Source organism: Onychostruthus taczanowskii, unplaced genomic scaffold (genome assembly GCF_017590055.1).
Source record: "Onychostruthus taczanowskii isolate IOZ18803 unplaced genomic scaffold, ASM1759005v1 scaffold28, whole genome shotgun sequence".
NCBI lineage: Eukaryota > Metazoa > Chordata > Aves > Passeriformes > Passeridae > Onychostruthus > Onychostruthus taczanowskii.
Window position 1 is genome coordinate 7,649,861 of NW_024500128.1, and position 21,558 is coordinate 7,671,418.

At 41.8% G+C, this 21,558-nt stretch overlaps 1 protein-coding gene across 8 annotated transcripts in view; it reads right to left on the reverse strand.

Moving 5' to 3' along the window:
* Positions 1-9,105: 9,105 nt before the first annotated feature.
* The window catches only part of ELMO1 (engulfment and cell motility 1), a 302,722-nt gene continuing 290,269 nt past the window's right edge, over positions 9,106-21,558 (reverse strand). For all 8 annotated transcript variants that reach the window (XM_041407809.1, XM_041407811.1, XM_041407814.1 and 5 more), the window contains 3 exons: positions 19,976-20,058; positions 14,943-15,020; positions 9,106-10,430 (listed from right to left, as the gene is read on the reverse strand). In XM_041407809.1, the coding sequence (XP_041263743.1) occupies positions 10,230-10,430; positions 14,943-15,020; positions 19,976-20,058 (362 nt within the window). In that variant the 3' untranslated portion in view covers positions 9,106-10,229. The remainder of the gene's footprint in view (positions 10,431-14,942; positions 15,021-19,975; positions 20,059-21,558) is intronic.

Sequence of the window (21,558 nt, forward strand, 5' to 3'; positions counted from 1 at the left end):
CTGAAGCCTTTGGCAAAAGACCATATCTCTGTGAGAAGGATGATTCATCCCCTGCCTCCTTGAACAGCAAAATCCCCTTCTCCTCCTGACATCATTTTCTCCCCTCTTCTTCCAGATCAAGCTGTCACCCATGGATGAAACCAAGCATACATACATCCCTAGAAGGTGAATTTTGGCTGAGTTGTGAGTCTGTAGCACCAATGAGTAACAAATGCCATGTCTTAGCTACACTGGGGAAAAGCCAGCAGAGGTTTTCCAAATATTCTCGCTGCTTGTGTTTCAGCATAAAATCCAGTAATTTTCCTCTGCTGGGGATTTGGAAAGTGGTGCGCCTCATCAAAGTCAGCTCTTGCCCTGCAGGATCAGACCCTAGACTGAGTACAAATCAGTCACAGGTGCTTGAATTAAGAGAATTAATTAATAAGACATTCCCATCCCCTGGAGGTTCAGGGGACAATGAGGAAGGCATGGCGCAGGCCAACACAAACCACATATATTAATCCTGCATTTGTCCCAAGTATGACAGACTGCTGGGAGCTATTCTTTGTGCTCATACCAGGGGGAATTGATGGGACCTTATTCTCTGTTTGCAGGGAACGGTTCATGCAAGAAATTAAATTTCCCAGTGTCATTACTAAATCCCGGGATCCTCTTCATGAGTTATTCAGCACCAGTTGCTCCAGTCTTGCACACCAGTTTTATCATCCTCACATCCACCTCTGTCTTTCAGAGATGAATATTAATTATCTTCATTCCAATGGTAGAATCTAATCCTCTCTTACCTTGCTAATGCAGTTCCTTTCTTGAAGATAAGCATACCTATCTCCCAAAAAGAGACAGTGCGTGCTGGAAAAAGACCCAGAACATTACCAAACAACCCTGGGAGACAGGGATGGCTGCCCACAGGAGTAGGCTTCAGAAGCTGGAAAACTATAAAGGGGGCCATGGAACTGGGCTTTCACTAGCATGTTCAAGATGCTGCAAAATGCCTTTTTAATGCACTAATCTGTCAGCAAGAGAATTATGAATCCATTAATAAATGGGGAACAGCTAAACATTCTCATCTCACCATACCATAACATTTTCCTTTTTCAATACATAGCATAAAATTGTGCTCCTACAGCATTTTGGGTGCCCTGATTTGCTGCTAGTAAGACAAAGTGGTGTCAAGTAGCACTAAGGTACTAATTGCCATCAGGAACTTGGCCAACCAAGCAATTACAGACATGCCTTCCTTCTCTTCACAGTGTGGAAAGTGCAGCTTCAGCCCCATCCAGCAATGATGGGATGCGAAGGAGCCACCTTTAATCTCCTGGACCTGGCATGAGGTGTGAAGAGCTCACACACCACAGGGATGCTGGCAACATCAGGAACTGCTTGCTCCCCCAAGATGACTTTCCTAGAGAGCTGCCTCACTCAGCAGCACCACTGAGGAGCCATCAAGTGACTGGAGATGGCTCCCAAAAGGCAAAGCCACTTTTTTCAGCCCTCAGGGAGGAATTTGCCTGCTGGGCAGAGGGTGCAAAGCCATGGAGACTGTGCCCTCTGGAGCACCCCACTATCAAGGCATCATGCCAAAATACCTACCAGTACCTCGGACTGGGGGGATCAGTTCTGAAAGGCCCTGCAGAGGTGCTGGAGCAGCACCCTGCTCAGTCCCTGCAAAACTCAGCATCAAGGGTCTATCAAGACTCATCAAACAGTGAGAAGAAGGCAGTGCTCCTGCTACACCTCCTGCCTGCTTGACAGGCTTGCCTGTCTTTGTGTAAACCTCTAGGAAGCTGCACAGTGGGGAGTGCTAGAAAACTGCAGGTGACAATTCCCTGCTGCCAAGGGCTCGCCTCACAGTTCAGGCTATTGATGCCCATCCTGGGGTAGACAGGACTGCCTGCAGGGTATTTGTGCCCCGGTCCAGGCTGGCCACAGTGCTGCTGCTGGCTGTGTTTAATTTCTTTGCTCTGCATGAACAAATTTATTAAATCCATGACACTTGCTTTTTTATTTTTTTTCTTCCAGATGGGGTGATTTGAAGGAATATGTGCTAGTCACTTGACTAATTAGCTTAATTCAAGAACATGCCTTCAGAAGCCCATTGCTGAGTAGTCTCCTCAATTCTGGAAATTTAAAAGTGACTTGGGTTTGATTAAAATCGAACTAAACCAATGAAGGCAATTGCTACTTGCTTTCCTTTTTTTTTTTTTTCACACACAAAGACAGCTTTGGTTCATGGCTGCAGCTAGTCCTGCGTATGCCACAATAGTCAGGGGCTTGGACTGCTGTTTTCATATTAGAAATGTATTTAGGTGAAAACACTGCCATTCATTCTGTATGAATTGATGGAGCTGTTATGTGTCCTTTTCTGCTGTGAATAATTTACAAGGCCAGGTGGGATGGTTTTCCTCAGGCCATGCAAGTTTGGTGATGAAGGTTCTGGAGCTGCACGAAGGCCAGAATTTCTGATCAAAGGAGGGTATCAAGAATGCTGCAGTTTGACTTGGGAAAAAAACCCCTCAACTTCTAATAAAAAGTGAAAAAAATTTAACATTTTGTTTTGATTCCAACTTTTTACAGCACTTTAGGTTTTTGAAATAAAAAAGGGCTCTGAAACACTAATTCTTTTCAGAAGAACCATGACCCAGTTGGGACACTCCAAAAGTCAGCTGAGCAGGAAATTTCAGTCACTTGAGCTTCTCAGTTGTCCTTACTGAATCAGTGATTCAGCTAAATTCACACAGTTTTTGTGTGTGTTAAATCTTTCTTCAGTGTCATTTTCCAACAGAACCACTGCCACTTTCCTGGCAAGCTCAGCATTACCCCAGTGCTCCCCTTGCCCTTCTGCTGGGTAGAGCACCCACACTGGCACTGTGCTTCTTCTACCAGTGGACTCAAGGTGATGGAAACACAGTGATGCAGTCCACCCATCTAAATAGGGCACTTCCACAAAGCATAATAGCCATGTTCAAAATAATAATAACATTCAAAATCTAAAATAAGGTTGCTATCCTCTCATCATCTTTTGCCTGAGCATGGATGCAGGTATACAATGTTTTTGGTGGGGAGCTGGCTGCTTGTTCATATTGCTCCAACCTCCCCTCCTCACATCCTGTCTCATCCAGCCCCACAAACCTGCCAGCTGCCATCATCTCTGATACTCTCCGTCCTCCCTCAACTGGATGCTACCTCCTGGAACATCCAAGACTGACAAGCTGTAAATGAGCTTATTTCAGGCTTGTTTCCTGGGGAAAGGGAACTGAGGCACTTGCCTCCTTCGTGTGTGTGTGCACACGTTTGTGTGTGTGCATCCACCTGCAAGCTGCCAGATTTGATGAGAAGCTGGAGGCTCAGCAGTGGTTTTATGAAGAGTTCTGTTGAGGACTCGCTAAATGTCCTCACTGAAGGGAAAACTCTGGTTGAAAACAACCTTATGAGAAGCTGGAGAAGCCACCCTCACACCAGCCCATTTTAACACCTCAGTTTTCAATGGACCTCAGACCGTGCTGGAATGAAGAGAAACAAGAGTGTGAATTGAAGGTTTATGTGAAAACCAGCTTGGCTGGATTTTACTTCGAGTATTTGAGATAAACAAAAGGGTAAGGTGTACCACGTGTAAGGTATCACTGCATGCCCCCCGAACTGGGGACAGAGAGGGGGAACCCAGGGCTTTGAGAAATGTCAGAGACTGACAGAGGGTATCGTGAGTGAAGGAACATGTGCAGAGGGACCTGTGCGGGTGAAAAACACCCGAAATAATTCTACTGGTGCTCTTTAAATGTCATACTCCTGGCAAAGAAACCTTTCACATGTTTCTCTGCAAGCCTTTTTAAATGCACCAGGCTTCTGCTGCTTGATGGGAGGGAAGAGGGAAGCTATGCCCTGGGAAAACCCTGTGGATGAGCCATTTTCCTCTGGGAAAGATGCAAGCAGTCAGCAGCTTTGCACAATGTACTGTGCTCGCATCCCCACTGTCCTCATTTTAAGATGATATATAGAAAACTTGCTTTGAAGCCTGGCAGATTCCTACATGGCTGCTCCCGACTTCTTCCAAAATTACCCTGACAATACAAACTCCCTTGTTAACTGGCAGGGAATGAAGGTCCACAGGCTCAGCTTCCCACATGTGCACGGCCTGCTGGTGGGACAGCAAAGATCTCCAGGGTGCATTTGTCCCTCAGGGAAGGTGGGTGGGAAAGGGATATTAAACCTGAAACATTTCAAGAGAAACCAAGAAGATACAGACATACCTAATAAAAAATGCTGCCTCTTATTAAACAAAAGACAGCCAGACTCCCTCTCCCTCATGATAACCAAGAGGAATCCCAAAACATAATCAGTTTAAGCTGAACACCATGTTGCTGACAAGATTAAAATTAGACTCATGAGGTTTCATCAAGGGAAAATATAACTGTGGCACTCAATCAGGCTGCAGAATCCTCTAATGACATCTGAAATAAAGTCATTCAAGACAGATTCCTAAATGTCAGGAAAGAAAGCCTGCCCTTGGCTTCATCCCTTGGCAAAATTTTATTAATAATCTGTTTTCCATCTCCTCTGTTATATGCACTGCTGTCTTGTGGCCATACTCTCCCTGAGCTGAAACTACAGGCCAGCATCCTGCGTGGAGCACACAACACTGGCTTCCCCAGTTTCGTGGCTGTCCCATAGGTCACATCTTACAGGAAATATCTATGAACAAGAGGCAAATAGGATGAGAGAGGGTTTGCAAGAGCCTCCCAACATGAAGAGTCTTGTTTGGCTCTTCCAAGAGAGTATAAAACCACAACAGCTGCTGTTCTCCACATAGCACCTCCACTGAGGTGCCTACAGTAAAACTGAGAAACTCTCTGTTGAAAAAACACATCAGTTCAGAAAACTCTTCTACTTCCAACACCAGCCTCTCTGCTTGGAGAGGGATGGCTTTTGAGATGTTTCCTTTGCCCTGTGTGTGTCCCTGCAAGGTAAGCATCACCAGCTCTGTTCTTCAGTGGTGTTCAAGATCTCCCAGCAAGAAGTGAAAATAAAGAGTAAATATACATCATTAAATGAGTTTGAAATGGTCTCCTGTACTTTTTAAGCTTGCCCTCAGGAGGCTGCTGCAGGACAGCACTCCCTGACTCAGCACTTTGAAATCACCTTACAATCAAAATTCATGGCTCTCCCAATATCCATTTTATGCCTAGTCTTGCCCTAAACAAACTTGTGCTTTTAATGCCACTCTAGTCTCAAGTTTCAGCCTGATTTCATCCAGAAAGGGTTCCTGTTTCAATTCTTTAACTGCTGTTTTAAGTCCCAAAGATGCATGAAGCAGCTGGAATGATGTGGAATAATCAGATAGCATCCTGTTCAGTCTCTTGCAGTGACCAGAGGTACACAATCCAATTACACATCAGACAGAAAAGCCATTATTTGCATAGCCTCTGAGCATGTAGAAAAATTTCAGTAGCAGGTAAAATTGCCTTCCTGCTTACACAGGCCCTGATCTAGCTTGGTCCATGAGCACTCACCTAAATTTAGGTGCCTGTTTATCAAACTGAAATCAAGCATCTTTTGCTGCATAGGTAAGTGCTTTGTTAATCAGGGAATTTGCTTAAGCCATGTGGCTGTTTAATATTCAAATACAATTATCATCTAGGGAGGGAGGGAGCACTGAGCAAGTCTCATCCTGATTTATCCAGGTGCGGGGAAAGCAATGACAGCTCAGCCAGCAGTGTGACAAAAACTCTGTCCTATGAATGCCTTCCACAGTTTGCAGGGATTTTACCTTTACTTCCCTGAGGATGCTCTAAGGGGAAGGGCTGTCATACACTTAGTATTCCAGAGAGCTAAGATATCCCCAGGTCAATAAGGGCTGGATTTATTATCTTTTTTTAACTCGGAAGAAGAATGGAGCAAGAAGGGAGTAAAATCTCACACTAATCTTATTGTACTCCTCAGATGAACGACTTTCACATGACAGTGAAGCTAATTCCATTTACTTGTCAGTGAAGCAGTAACAAAACAGAGCAGGGGGGATATGGCAGTAAAAGAGTGTCCTCCTGCTCCCAGCATCTCTCCTGCTGGTTATTGCTCAGGATTAGCAGCTTGAATCACTATAGAGCTGGATGCACCAGAGGCACCTCTGAGTCCAATGTCAGGACAAACAACCAAAGAGCAGATGCAATCAGGGGCATTTCACACCCATGCTCCTCTCTCCCTCTTCTCCTGACAGGAGTGTGTTTCTTTCCTTCTTTCATCCCTCCCTCTTTTGAGAGCTGGCCAGAGGCTGTGGGATTGCAGCTGGTGGCCTACAGAGTTGCTGAGGTGATGCAGGGCTCCTTTGCATTTCAGCTGTCTGCCAGAGAAGACAGAGATTCTGGGCAGTGGATCCCACCAGGTTTCCACACAAGCCTTCACATTCTCATTGATGTGACATTGATGACAAATACCCTAGGCAAGAAAATGTTATTCTGGGTAGGGCGTGAAGACACAAGAGGATTTCACAAATGAAGTAATCAGGTTCTTACACTGTCATTTTGCAACCCAAGAGAGAGTCAGCACCTACCTGCCTCTTGGCGTGAGGATGTTATTTCTTCATGAAAGGTTTAATGAAATAGTTCTCCATACTGAAAAAAGAAAGTCTTCTGAAAAATGGTAATAAAAGCTCTGTTTCTCTGACACATAACTTGATTTGTACAGGATTACTTAGAATTGCTGCTCTTCTCCTTGTCCTTACAAGTAGAGCAAGCAGTTGACTTAAGAAGATAGGTATTTTTCTTGATTCAAGTTTTCTGGTAAAAGAATATATTAACTTTCAAAAGCAAAGTCATTTCCAAAACAGGAGCTAAAATTAGACTCTCTCCCCTTTATGGCTTTTACAAGCAATTACCCACTTAATGTTTTGAAATTATACAAGAAACTTCAATAGCAGTTCTTTTTCCTGCTGCATCTCCTTGAATGTGAAGATTTAAAAGCTTTTCCGGAACACAACAGCATGAGCAAATGAATTTGCCATTTTCATCCTCAATTTCTTTTTTTTTAAAGAATGGGAAGCAGCAGGACATTTCTTCATCATTTAACCTTTTTTTGTTTAAAATTTCGTAATGACAAAGTGAGCCTGTAAGACAGCTCTAGAAACCAAAGGCAGGATCCTTCTTTTGCACCACAGCCTTTCAGGTTGCTGTGGGAGTGCTGCTAAAATAGCTGGAAGGGCTATTACGCCAACGCATCTCTTGAGCCTCTTCTTTCTTATGGCAGGGTGGTGGATATAAATTTAGCATTCCTGCTCATGTGACCATCCCACACGGTGCATAACCCCTACAAAGAGCCAGGCCATGTGGGGTGCTGGGGATCCTGCAAAGTAGGGCTGTAGGAAGCAGTGAGATAGAGCCATGCAGCAGTGCTGTGGTATCCATCCGGCCCTGGACTGGGATCCCACTGGTCAGGCTGCACCCTGTGGGGTCCCAGGGCAGGACAGAGGGTCTGTGTCACCTACTGTGAAAGGAGAGGGCTCCCAGCTATTCATACTCAAGAGCCCCACGCTGCCTGAATGGTGTCAATGTGCCTCAGTGCCATGTGGGTGGGCACAAGCTGTTGGTAAAAACAGAGGGCTGTGTTGCCAGCTCTCCTCCCACCAGTCCCTTGGGCTCTTGGGGTGGAATCAGGGGCACTCACCTTAGTGGAGGAGGCAAGTCTAACCTTTCTCTCCTGCTCAAGTTGTCCCCTGGAGGAGGGGTTTTTTTGCTCCTCTCTGATTGCCATGCAGATGCCTGCCTGCTGAGACCCCAGCATTGGAGTGCTGCTGAGCTGGCAGTGTGTTTGGCTCTTACAGCTTAGGAGTGAAAGGTGTTTCTTTTGCCAGCAGAGCAATACCCATCTGAAGCACCAAGTATGAAATCTGTAAGTAAAAAGCAGATCCAGCTGGGTCAGGGTAATTAAAATAACACAGGCTCTCCGTTCTGCTCTGAGTTTTATCTGCATGAAGTTAAGAGGCAGCATCAGTGCCTGGTAAAGAAAGATGTTCCTACCTCCATCCCTTGCCCCTGGTACTCCTTAAAAATCCCCTGTGGCAGGCAGTGCCTTTGCTTCTACTATTTCCTGATCATGACTGCCTTTGCTATAGTCTGTCAAAGCTCTGGAGAATAAACCATCTCAAACTCCCACAACTCATATTGTACATCTCTGTTCTCATTAAGACCAAACTTTTTCTCAGGCCACTCTTCATCATAATTTCTCCCTCCAGAGTTTAACTCAGTCTCTCTTATTAACTTACTTTATCATCCATTACCACCAAAACCAATTTATATCTTCTGTTACATTAAGGCATTCATAAAATACTGCACAGCTTCAGGAAGGTTTTGGAAAACCCCCTTCCTTGGGACTTCGATGCTTGCATTCATACAATGTTCTCATTACCTTCCTCCTTGTTGCACCTGCAACACATAATTTCTCTCCTCTACAGGTGTGAGGCCGGTCAGGAAGTTTTCCCTAGAGCCATCTGGATGGAGCAAAGGCCATCTCAGTTGAGAATTTCTATGATTGGAACCAGCTTCTGAGTTTCTCACTAACACAAGTTCTGACAAAACCCCTTACCATCTTTTTCAGCTGGGTCTGAGCAGGAAAGAAACTTACACTGATAAACATCTGTCTTCAGCATGTGCAGTGGGAGGAAAAGAGTTGGCAGATTCCTCTAGACTCAGACTTTTGCAATTGAACTTAGTGAAATACCTAGAAAAACCGTGAGGATAGAGGGAATCCATCCTGCAAAGCTCAAACCTTCCTAATACCGATTTGCTGCAGCCATCAACGCTCTCAATGGAGAAAATGGAAAACCAGGAAAACAGCTGCCCCAGCAAAACACAGGAAAGGCAGCAGCCTTGAACTGACCGTGAGCACATCAGTATGCTTGGATTTTGGATTTCACAAGGGCCCTTCTCACAGGAAGGCTCATGTAACCATGGCAATGGAGATCTCTGGATGCATTTCATCCTTGTCACCAGTAAAAAACAAGTAAATTAAATCAGATGCAGATAAGAAAAGTCTTCCCACTCCTCTTTTTACTAAACAGTTCAGAATTTCTAGGAACCATAAGGAATAAAAGTCAACTTCAGAAGAAAAACAAAGTCCCAGGAATCATCACAACTCAGATTTTTATTCAACAGTGAAGTTGAAGGGAATGGTGTTTTTTTCCCTTCAGGGCAAATGTTCCAAATGGAAATTAAGTAAAAATATTGTTCCCCAAAAGTACTCACAATGAAATTAGTTTTCATTAAATATATTTGTTTGGCAAAATAAAATAAAAAATTAGAACCCGTACAAAAAAAATCCCTTGCAAATTTCTAACACTGTAGCAATGACAATGATGTAAACCTGGATGTTTGGCAGTTGTAATTAATTTGTGAAAATTACTGTTGAACTTTGGACCAAGGAAATAAAAATCACTTCAAATAGCAACAAGCCAATTTCAGAGGCAACTGAGGCTTAGGGAACGCTACAGGAATGGGACACACTAGTGGCTTTCTACACGGTTTGTGCGAGTGATCTGCTAGTGTGGGGCTATTGTAAGAGCTGGGAGGAAAAGAAGTTAAAAGCTGTTGCAGCATTGCAGCGTATGGTACAGCAAAAACCTGCAGACTTTCCATTCTGGGAGCCGATCATTGGGTGAAGGCTGGAGGCAAGAGCTGAGATGACGGTGGAGAGAATAATGACAGTGACGGATGGTGCAAACACTGGGAAGCAGTTAACGAATTTCATCATCACATTGGATTCAGTGGTGAGCAGACTCTTGTGAGTGTCTGGGGAAATCTTCTGCTTACAGTAGCTGCTTTTGCTCCCTACCTCCCTCCTCCTTCCAGTTAAAGCCTCTGCCCTGCCAAGTGGGTTTCACAGGCATGCAGTTTGATAACAACGTCCTTTAGTTAAGAATGTCTATTCCAGTATTAAAAATGTAAAAAAAGTCCTCAGGAGGGTGCTTCTTAGTGGCAGTCTTTGCCTTAAGCAAGACCAATGGCCTGCAATTACAAGTTAATTAAAGCAATGTGGATTTGGATGAGCAATGGGGAAGATGGGAATGGGGAAAGAAGGGATGCAGAGGACAGGGAGGAATGCAAGTGTTTCTACATCCCTCCCCAAAGCCAAAATACAAGGTGCAAAAGTGGGTTTCTTTTTTTCCTCACACTCTTCTTCTTTTTTTTTTTTTTTAATATCTCTCCAGTTATAATGTATTTCCAGTTTCAGAGCAAGTTTCAGTGACTGCCTCAGTTACAGTCATAAACAAAGTCGTAGTTGCTGGGCTCCTTTGGGATAGGTGGGGGAGCATCTGGGATTTGTATATTTTCCAAGTCAAGGAGGCGTAGCTTTATCTCCATGCTGAGCAGCGTGTCTAGGTCGTTCCGTGTTAGATCACTCAACATATCCTTTCCAAGGAGGGCATTCAAACCATCGGTCCATACACAATACTGCAGAGGAAAAGGATAAAAATTCTCATTAACAGACTTTTCATACACAAACTCCTTGTCTGGTCTGGTCTTCTACAGTTACTGCTCCCATGGGGACTTACAAAGAGACCTAAAATTAGGTTGATGCATTTTATCAGCTCAGATCTTGAAGAAGGCTTTCACTGAGCTGCTCAGAAAATGGAAAAACATTCCATAAAATGGGACAAAATGACAGTATTTAGTTGTTTGACAATTTGGCATCTCCTCCAAACTTCTTGTTGAATGTCCTTCTGCAATTATTGGAGAAGGAAACAATAATACAGGACAATGAACGTCTGGAGAAATCTCCTTCATTCCTCTCATTCTCCTTCCCCAGTACCTATTAAAAGGGCCTGATTATGTTACATTAACTAAACTTTTCATTCCAAGACAGCTAAGTTAGGTGAACTATATCCTACCCCCAAATCCTTTGTGACTCTTAGTGTAAAAAATCCTGTACTATCTGCTTTTATCATTGTTTGCTGTCTTATAGATGAAGCTTTACAATTGATAGTCTCACATATTTATGCCTATTTACCACTATTTTACACAAAGTAACATATTGTGAAAACTACAGTCGGTTAATGCTATGTCCTTCATGAAAATTAAATGCCAAGCTGCTTGGGTGTAATACTAAATGCTGCAAATGCTGAACTGGCCTCTAAAATCTTTTCCTTACTGTTAGCTTTTTCTTTACAGGAGAAGCCATCTTTCCCAACAGCTGACAGCTTGTGATAAATGTGGGCTGAATAACCATTTTAAATCAGCAACAAATTCAAGGGAGATTGGTGATCTAGAGTCAACTTTTATTGAATAAGTCACTTTCATTTGTTACTACAAGTTGTTTATTCAACTATGAACAAAGTACTCAAATGCTGTCATCTAAAAATAAAGATTTCAATCATGAACTTTTGTCCTAGTTTGCAGGAGAAAAATTAAATTAACCATAACTGCATTTTTATTTTACAAATACTTCTGCTGGATTTCATGCCAAAAAAAAAGGGTTTTAAATTTAGCTGACCATTTGCTACATGATGCCGCCGAGTTTAAAGATAGCCATGGTTGACTTCATCCCACAGCAGAAATGAGGATTATTTTTAAGGAAGAGAGAGAAGCCCCCCTCTTCATGCAGAAAAAGGGCATGTTTCAAAAATAGGATGGTTAGCACACTTCAGCATCCAAAGAGGAATCCAACCCACTTAAGTCAGTAACAAAACAGTAGCAGAGGGAGCTTTTTCACCCAGGGTGTAGGCAAACCAAGCCACAGCTTTAATATGAGATCAGCTATATAGAAGAGACTGTAGAGTTCAGGTTGCCCTGCTGACAAGTACTAAATAAACAACTTATCCTGCCTATTCTAGGCTGTCAAAGTGTGCCACTGAAGACTTTTAAAGCATGCATTTTTTTTTTTGAGTGAATGCAGAATATCAGGAAAAGAAAGAGGCTATTCTAGAAAAATAATTCTATTTGAACAGACATATTTTAGGATTTACTTGAAATCTTTCTCTGGGAGAGTTTTCCCTGAATTCATTACGAAGAAAGGAACAGAAAAGCAAAAGGCTATGCTCAGGTTACAGGAGAGCAGAGAAACTTCTCAACAGATGTAGCCCCTGACGTAAATAGTCCATCCACAGTGCGTGCAGCCAGCTCTTCCTCTGGGGAGGAATCCCAGAGAGCCAGAAAGCAGAACTGCAGTTCTCTCCTCTTCCAGATATAACTCATTCAGGGCCCACAGAATCCAAATTCTGGCCACAATTCTGATGAGTGCAATGGCCTGGAAAAGGGGCTTCCTCTCTAATCTCCACATTGGCAAATGCACCTAATTAAACTCCTGCACATGTTGAGCAGAGAGACATCCTAATGAGATGGTGGAAAAACAGAGGCATTCATTCAGAAGCTTTTTTCTTTTTAATATGCAAAAGAGACTAAGAGCCACTGAAAAATTAATTTACAAGATTCATTTTCATAAAACTCCAATGAAACCTAATTATGGCCTCCCTCATCAGTTTCTCTGTCAAAAATCACGGATAAGATTAATCCACCTTTTTTGCTGTGTAGCTGAAACCAGCTATTAGTATTTAAATGAAAAACAAATACAATGGAGTGATCTCATAGTACTGAATCCTCTGGCTAGAAGTAAGCTCCAACAGATGGCTAAAGCAATTCACAAACTTAAGTGTGCTAGAATGAGGTCCAAATCTCAATGATACTAGTTCAGTCATGAGATTTTATCAAAGGATTGCTTTGGGAGACAAGAACTAGAAAGGTTGCACAGGCTTCATCCATCTGGATGCAGCCCTGAGCAACCTGGTTTGAGCTCATTGCTGACCTGCTTTGAGCAGGAGGTTGGACTCAAGACACCTTCAGGTTCCTTGCAGCCAAAATAAGCCAAAGAGCCTTGTTCAATTTTTCTTTTTAGGACACACTCAACTCCCACATTTCAGCCTCACTCTACAATCACGAGGGCTGCACAAGTACTTAAAAAAAGCACTGTAAGTCTGACCTGAAATTGTCATGTAGCAACATCATTCCTGGTGCTTCACACAAAGCTTTCGGAATCTTAAGATGATACAACCAGATCTCCCAAACAATCTCTCCAAAGTGCTGCTAAACTAGCACTTCTATCAACAGGCACCTCAACTACTTTGATGAAGAGTCACGGGCTTCACAACATGCTACTTCCCTTTCCTTGTGGGTGCTTCCTCTGAACACTTGTACTTTTCATTTTAATCACAACTCACTCTTCTGCAGGCCATGGAAAAATACAGAGGATGTGAGATCTCCTTTTAAAAAGTTTCATTTGGGAACTGTCAAGTGGCAGCAGTGACCGTTGCCTCTGGCCATTTTTTGGTACATATTAATTTTGTTTCAAAGAAGCTGCACAATACCAAAAAGAGATATGAAGATAAAAGGTGTGTTAACGCAGTCATGAGCAATTGGGTTAGTGCATCTCGCTGTTACTGCCTGTCAGTGGGATGCAGCAGCAGCTTTTGAACATTTGGACCATTAAAATCCACTTGTAGCTATAGGCTATATTTGAGATACAGTGGCTGAAAAAATTGTTGGTTTTCATGACCATTTGCGCTTCTGAGCTGAAACAGTCTAGAATTCAGTTTCTGGAGAATTTATATTGGAAATCCTTGAACCCATGTTCAGTTCAGAGGATGACGACAACCAAGTGTTGCTTAGAACTACAGCTCTAGTGGCACATTTTGCCTGAGATACTACTGGTCTTTTCTCTGACATGAAAACTGACCAGCAAAAACTTCTCTGGAATGAACATTCTTGAAAATGACACTCAAATATTAATTCACAGAAAGATACAAATGGGCATAACTGTATCTCCTCTCTTAAAATTTAGTTGAAGGTTTTAGTCCAGAACAACAAATGTTGAAGTGCCACATAGTATAGCTAATGGCAGTATAGCTAATACACTTCACTTGTAAAGCAATTTCACACAATTTTTTTAACACTACAGTATAATTCAATTTAAAGTAATCTTCTTCATCATCTTAGCACAGGTCCTGAACTGAGACCAAATGTAATATCTAAAAATAAGTGTGCAAATGGAACACAACTCTTTTGCTTTAGAAACAAGGATTTTTTTTTTAATGTTGTGCATTCCACGAAGTCTTTACTTGAAATTTCTTTGAGAGAAACACACCCAGTGATTCAACACAATTAAGGTAAATTAATCCCATCACATTCCAGAAGGTGATGATGTCTTCTATTTCCTTGTGGCTTTTACTAAGAGAAGGGAGCAGGGAAAGGGCTATTAGTCATCCTTGCTATTGGTATTTACGTTGTCTTTATACAAGTGAAAGCCACTGCAAAACACTCATGTGGAGATGGAATGAATACGGAGGGCCTTCTATGATCACCTGTCATGAATGGTCTTAAGCAATGTGAAAATAAGGAAAAGGGGATATGCCATTCTGGAGAGCACAAGTCTTTGGCTGAAATTGAGACCCAGTCATGGCATAACCACCCCTGACTATGCTAGCATTGTCAAAATGAACTGAGGCTGGCAGTGATTCTTTGAAAACTTGGCTGTACAAATTCTCAGTGTTCAAAGTTCACACAGCAAAATTCTCTAGTGTCTGAAGTACAGCAGACCACAAGAAATCAGGAAATGGTGAGCAAGGTCTGTAAAACTTCAAGGTCTGCCCAAGCTCTCTTATTTCTCTTTCTTATGGCTCGTATTTCGGGAGATCTTAGAAATACTGGTCTGTAATTTGGAGCTTCATGTGCTTTGTGATGCAGGAATACAAAACATGTTTCTTCTGAGGCTTAGATATGCAAGAAAATTGCAGAAGGTCTTGTTCCCATACTAATCCCTTGAATTTGTCAGTTTGTTTTGAGACATGACACTGATTTTAGATGGACCTACACCCTGGGCCAAGATGCCCATTCTTATGTTCTTACAAAGCCATCTGGTGCCTTAAAGCAACTAGGTAACTTCAAATAAATTTCTGTACTCTGAACATGACTTACCTCATGCTTGTCTGGAGCAATGAAATTCAGCTGGCCACTTGAGTCATACAATATAGAGAAAGCAAGCTCTAGCACCTCCTGGAAATACAAAGAAACACATATTAATGCTGCATGAGAGAGGCATCTGTACATTCAGGTTTTTCTTTCTTTCCTCTCCACAATTCCCCAAAACAAGTTGAAAAACAGTTTATGGTAGTCTCCTGTCTGGCCAAAGCTGCAGCAGTATCAGACCACTGCAAGAGACAGGTACAGCAAGAATGCCACCACTTCAGTCAAAACAAACTCACTCTCCACACTGCTTACTGTGGCTCACTGGGTCGTGAATTCCTTTAGCATTTGAGTTTAAATTTGAGCTAGGCAATGGTGAGGACTAAAATCAATATAATGAATTATAGTACACTTGTAAGAAACTCTCCATGAAAACTCACAGTTTTTTTCACTTTGTATAGATTAGGCTCAGAAAGTTCTGCAAGGTCTGACTCCTTGTGTTAAAAATCTTTTCAGGACAATGAATATCCTGGTAAATACTTATGTTCTTTTCAGTGCTGGAAATATATTATTCACTCTCAGGAGATTTCTGTAATTTTGTTTCCATCTGAACCAGAACCACCAGCCTCAGTCAAGGCAAACTATGCCAGTTACCAAAAGACCCAAAGGAATATCAGGAATGGAAAAAGCAATCATCTTTTCGTCCCGTAAGCACTGAAGCTGGAATTGTAAAAGATACCAAGGAGAATTCATAAAGTGTTGACCTTCCCTAAAAGTCATCTGGAGTTAAATTCCCATGGGGAAACCCAGGCAATCTGAATCTTTCAGTGGCCAGCAGTGAGCATGCCAAGATGTTGTCCTGTTGCCATTGTATGGCTTCTGCCTGCATCATGACAAGTGCCATTACAAGGATCTCACAGTCTCTAAGCTTGGTGGTATGGATGTATTAACTGTGGAAAAGAGACCCAGCTACATAGCAGAGTGCTGACTTGTAACTATGATCTGTATCACATGTCCTGTTCTTTTCACTTCTTGGCTTCCTCGGCCCTGTCACACTGATGCCTTTTGCTGACTCTCAGCTGACAACAGTCCCTGCCCTGCCAGTGGTGAAAGCAGAACGACTTCCTAAATTTGCAACACTAAGTTTTAAAATGGAAGAATTAACTGTGGGGACTGCAGCATAAACATTGTTCTAGATTGCTACCCCTGAGCTCCTGGTCTGAGACAGACATAGAGATTTGGATTTCTGTGAGGGCTTTTTTGGTTTTGACGTTGTATGATTAAGAACAGAGTCTGAACCATAAAACTTGCAATCCTTACTGATAATCTTAGATAATAAGAGATCAGGCTTCTCATGGGAAATGTTCCTGTTTTCCTTGAGTATAGTTACTAGGTTTGACTTGATGTATTGCCAAGGCTACAGAAGACAAAGCTATGGTAAATCCTCATTGTGTTAAATCTCCATGGAGGCTGCAAGTGCAAACAGTGCTGGTGCACTCAGCAAACCAATGGCTCAGGCTCACACGGCCCTTTGGTGTTGCAGGCATGTCTCTCAGCCACCCTCATTAAGACTGATGTCCCTCATTAGAGAAGCAAATCTACCCACATGAACCTGGCATTATCTCCTCCCACAGTGTTATAAATTACTGACAGAATATGCCAAGTAATGCCACTGAGGCTGTAGCTCTGAAAAAAGGGCTTGTACTGTTATACTGTGATGTTCCTGAATTTCATGGAGGTCAACAATCCCACAGGCCTGACCCCTGTAATTTTTCTTTGGGAAACTCCCAACGAATATACCTTCTTCTTCACTTCAAAGAGAGAAAAAGAAGGAAAAAAAAAGTCTCTGCTTGGAAGAAGAACGTGTCAGGATGTCAAATGTTAGTCCTTTCCAGTCAGGCAGAGAATGAGAAAGGACTGCATTAAGGGCACCAAGCTTCTCTTTCTGGGGAAAGGTATTATTTTGGCAGCCCTGGGTACACCTCAGCTTCTTTGCTGGCTGCCCTGGACTCTAAAGGCTTGGGAATTACAACTTTCAGGTGCCAGCATCTCCGTTGCTTTATGCACAACAAACTGTCAAGGAAAATGGAAGCCAAAGGAGATGGAGTTGCCAAATGGCCCTCCACACTGACAGCGGTCTCAGTGGTTGAGCTGGCTGACTTGCTAGGGACCCCCACCTCGTTTTGTTACAGTCCCATCAATGATAAGAAGGAGCTGGCAATTCTTAAATGAGAACTGGTCAGTCTTTATCAGCCATCTGTAGTTTTCTCTTCTTTTTTTCTGTTCTACTTCTTAACCTTTCTCACAGTAATTTTTTACTCAAGCATTTTCCACTTGTTTCTCTATCCCTCTGGTCCTTTTTATCTCACATTCCCTCCAACCTGTTCCTTCCTTCTTTGTTTTGCTTTCCTCAGAAGATCTGCCCCAAAGAACTCTATAGACAGACAGTATTGGGGAGCTTGTTCAGCCAACATGTAAGAAGAGAAGAGAAAAGAAAGGAGAGGAGAGGAGAGGAGAGGAGAGGAGAGGAGAGAGATAGAGCTTAATTCATCAGGGATGAACCATTTTAGCTGACTAAAAAGGCACAAAGCCTGAAACCTGCCACATCAGCAGATAAAGGGTAATAGGAGAACACTTCAAAATATCTAGCCATGGTTTTTATTCTAATTCTTCTGTCGTGCTTTACTTTGAAGGCTGCAAAATCTGACGTATTTAATTTCCTTGAAAATGGTACTACTTGGGAGTCAGAAATAAGGATTTAAAAATTAAACCTAATTTAAAAACACAAGCAAGACAAACAACAATGGATTCAGATGTGGTCTGATCACATCTTTCCGGCTTCATATGCATGCAAATTCCATTCAGTTTAACTCTTATTTCTTTCTAAATTGTGCTGCTGAAAGAACAATGGACATGTACTGGCAAATGAAGAGATGCCGAAGCCTTTGTTATGGACGTTTTGCCAATTCCAGCTATGCTCATAGCATGGCATTCTGCCATTCAATTTTCTTTTCTGCCAATGAATAAAATTGAGGTGGACATTATATATGCACAAAGAAAGCTCAGAATGAAAAGGCCTCTTAAAAATATCTCACTGATTGTGAAATTTCAGAAAGTGAAAGGTTTCATACACCAAATTCAGCTGAATTGCATTCTGTGTCTGCCTTTTTATAAATTTTAATTGCCTAACCCATATATAACTTGATATGCTGCAAACAACATGTTATTCCTATGTCAGTTAAACAGTTGCAATATTGTGCCTGACAGTTTGATTGGGATGACAGATTAATTCAAAAAATCTGTGCTTCTCAGGGGACGAAACAAGGAATTGAGGAAACAAAAAAAAAACCCCAAACCCACCAAACCAAAACCCCTGCACCACATCAGAAACAGTAAAACCATCACAATTGCTATTGTCTGGGTCACAAATAGAATGCCTCCAGACATGGATGCAGCCATGCCACCTATGAATTCCAGATCTTCACATTCTCAGCCAGAAATTTTATACCAGTCCAAAGCAATTTTACCTAAGGAAATGGGGCAATGCTGAGAGCTGAGGACAAACTGCTCTGCAGCATTCTTATTTAGCATTAAATACTATCTAGACATTACTGCGCCATAACGATGACACATTTTCATCACTGCCACCCACTGCTTTCCATCTTTCCCTTTTGTGTGGACATATGAGTGCTAAGGCAAGGAAGAACTAAAAATATTTTATATGCATCATATAAATGTCCTAGCCAAATATGTTGATGGTTCAGCTGTAACATGAGGTAGGAGTTACACGTAATCTATTGTACTCATGTGTGTGTGTGTGTTTGTGTCCTGATTCAGAAAATCAACAGGGAAAAATACTCCTGAGATTTTTTTTTCCTCACTTGACTTTTTCCTTTCCTACCATGTAAAGCCAATGTTGAAAGGAGAGCAACTTCTCTCTAAGAAAACAAATGCAAAAAACCACTCAGGATGCTTTGCCTATCTGTGCATATTTAAGGAAAGAGAAGTTGCAGCTGTGAAGGTGCAACTAGTTGTGTGATGTAGCTTTGACAGGGTCTTCTCAATTTTAATGGCTCCCATCAGAACTGTTTTCTCAATTTTATCTAAAGTGTTGAACAGGAACTCTTCACTATTTCGTCCATCAATTTCTTCTGGTCTGACCCAAAAATTTCTCAGTTTCAGGTAATTAGAAATTCTGATTTGAAAGCTGTGATCTGGCTCCCAGACCTCTCAGGGTGCTTTTCTAGATCAGACTGAACACCATTAGACTCTCATTGCTTCTTGTAAGGTGAGAGAGACAGCCTGATAGAAAATTTATTAACATACTCCATAGAATATGGCATTCACCCCTAATAATGCCAGACATTGCTAGTAACTCCATTTCTTCTTGATGTGGTGACAATTCTTACTAAAAAAACCTGCAAGATTCTGGCACTGCACAATTTTAGTACAACTGTCGGTTTAGAGTTCTTGCTCTGAAATTCTGAAATGTAGTATAAATCTAATTTAAGCTGAATATTGTCTCCTGCACATTTTTTCCCCGAAAGGGAACAAATTTCCCTTATATGCCTCTTTAATTGCCCAGGATTTACCTTACAGCCTTTTGCTGGCTGTGGTTTTTCTACCTGACTGGATCTGCAGGTATCATCAGCTGGACATTAATTGCAATTTTGGCATGTGTTCACTGAATGTGGGTTCATCAGAGAACACAGCTGGAACAAACTAGTTATTTATCAGACACAATATAGGAGTAGGCACCAACAGCCATTGTTGCTTTGCTTTAGAGATAGAAAACATCACTACTAAAGACAATTCCAGTTGTGCCCTGGGCGTATCTCAATAGACATCTGCCATGAAATGAGAGTACAGAAGGCTAAGCTGTCCCAATAACTTAAATCAAATGGTTTGAGGTGGAAACAAAGGGTATACATACATGGAAATGTTGCAGGCTGGAAAGAAAAATACCTGTGTTACTTCAGGGAAGGTCAAGTTGACAAGCTTCGTATTCTGCATGGTATGTGTTCATAACAATTTGAGAACCATACCTTGTTTTGTTTAAGAGCTCCTTTCTCCTTCATATGTGGGCAGTCTTTCCCAGTCACAACAGCTTTTATATCTGCCACTGGCACTGCATTAAAAAGAAAGAAAATCAAACCCCAAAAAATTAGTTAGAAGCAAGGTATGTAAAAGCTACAGAGTCTAAAAAGAAGCAAGACTAATGTGTTAAAATTGCCATGTCCTTTGTCATTTCCAGCCTTTCGTAAGAAAGAAAACTGGAAGAAAACAACTAACACAGGAACCAGTGAACCTGGACAAAATTTCAGACATCTGGATAAAAGTCTGAAAATGCTTTTTCTTGCCTATTTAGACTACCTTGGGTAAGAGTGTTTCATATAAATGCGTACCTGTGCCTGGACAGCATGTGTACTCATGCATCTCAAAACCATATAGTTTCCTTCCTTGTTAATGTAATGTGCCTGCTCTGCTGTTGCTCTTTCCTTGGCATCCAGGTAAAGTCCCTGCTGGAGAGAGGATGCTGGGCAAGTTGGATCATTTACTCAGTGCTGTTTACCTTTTTTTAAAAGCCTGTAGGAATTTTTTAAAAATAGTTTTCTATTTCACTCCCATCAGCAGTTGCTTTCTGGTACTAGCAGGAATAAGGAATACTAAGGCTTATAATGAGCCATTCCAATTGCTTTAAAATGTGAAGCGATCAGAAATGACTGGGGGGAAAAGAAAGGTAAGAAAAAATTTTGGAATCTGCTGCCACTCAGAATCACAGAGTGAGGTCACTAAAGCATAAAGATAAATTTCTCTGAGTTTCAAGCGGAAGTCAATTTTCCAAAGGTAATTACATTATGGAGAATCTATATGCTCTACAGTACAATATGGTTCCTGAGTGACAGTTTCTACGATCTATAAATAATCCATTATCCTTGTGGCTGCAGAAAAGTATCTTATATATAGAACAGGATAGTAATATGAAAACCTGTTACTTCCCAGTTCTTTAGAAACTCTAATGGAAATAGTGAAGAGGAGAAATGCATTTACTTTTCTACTGGGCCCAGCAGCACCATATATTTTATGACAGATTACCTCAGCACTATGCCAAACAGATGGCATAGGATGTAAAAGACATTCTTAAAGTGTTTGCTTTGCACGGAAAACTGAAAAGAAAGGAAATTTTTTGACTCTTCACTAATCGACTTCTGCCTTTAGTCTCAGAATTTTATGCTGTGGGTCTGCTGAATTTTTATGCCTCTGACAGTCCTGTTTTGGAGAAGAAGAGATACTGTTTTTGAGAGGAGAGAGTGAGCTAGGATAAACTGGGAAATTAAGGAGATATTTGACTGCAACTATGGTAGAAAGGTCTTCTTAAGAAAAAAGAGTTCTTGCCATTTTTTGAAGAGGCCCAGAAAAACAATTTCTCTGTTTGCATAAGATAAGGTTTTCTGAGGTGAGACTCTCAACAAAGAAGGCTTTTCTCCAGGTTTCATACACTTGATCTGTGTGATCTGGAAGACAGTTACTATGGGAGATCACAGACTGATGTGACATCCTAATCTTTATTTATCTGGAACTTGGCTTATGCCTTGCTTTAGGAAAATAGAATCAAAGACTTCAGGAG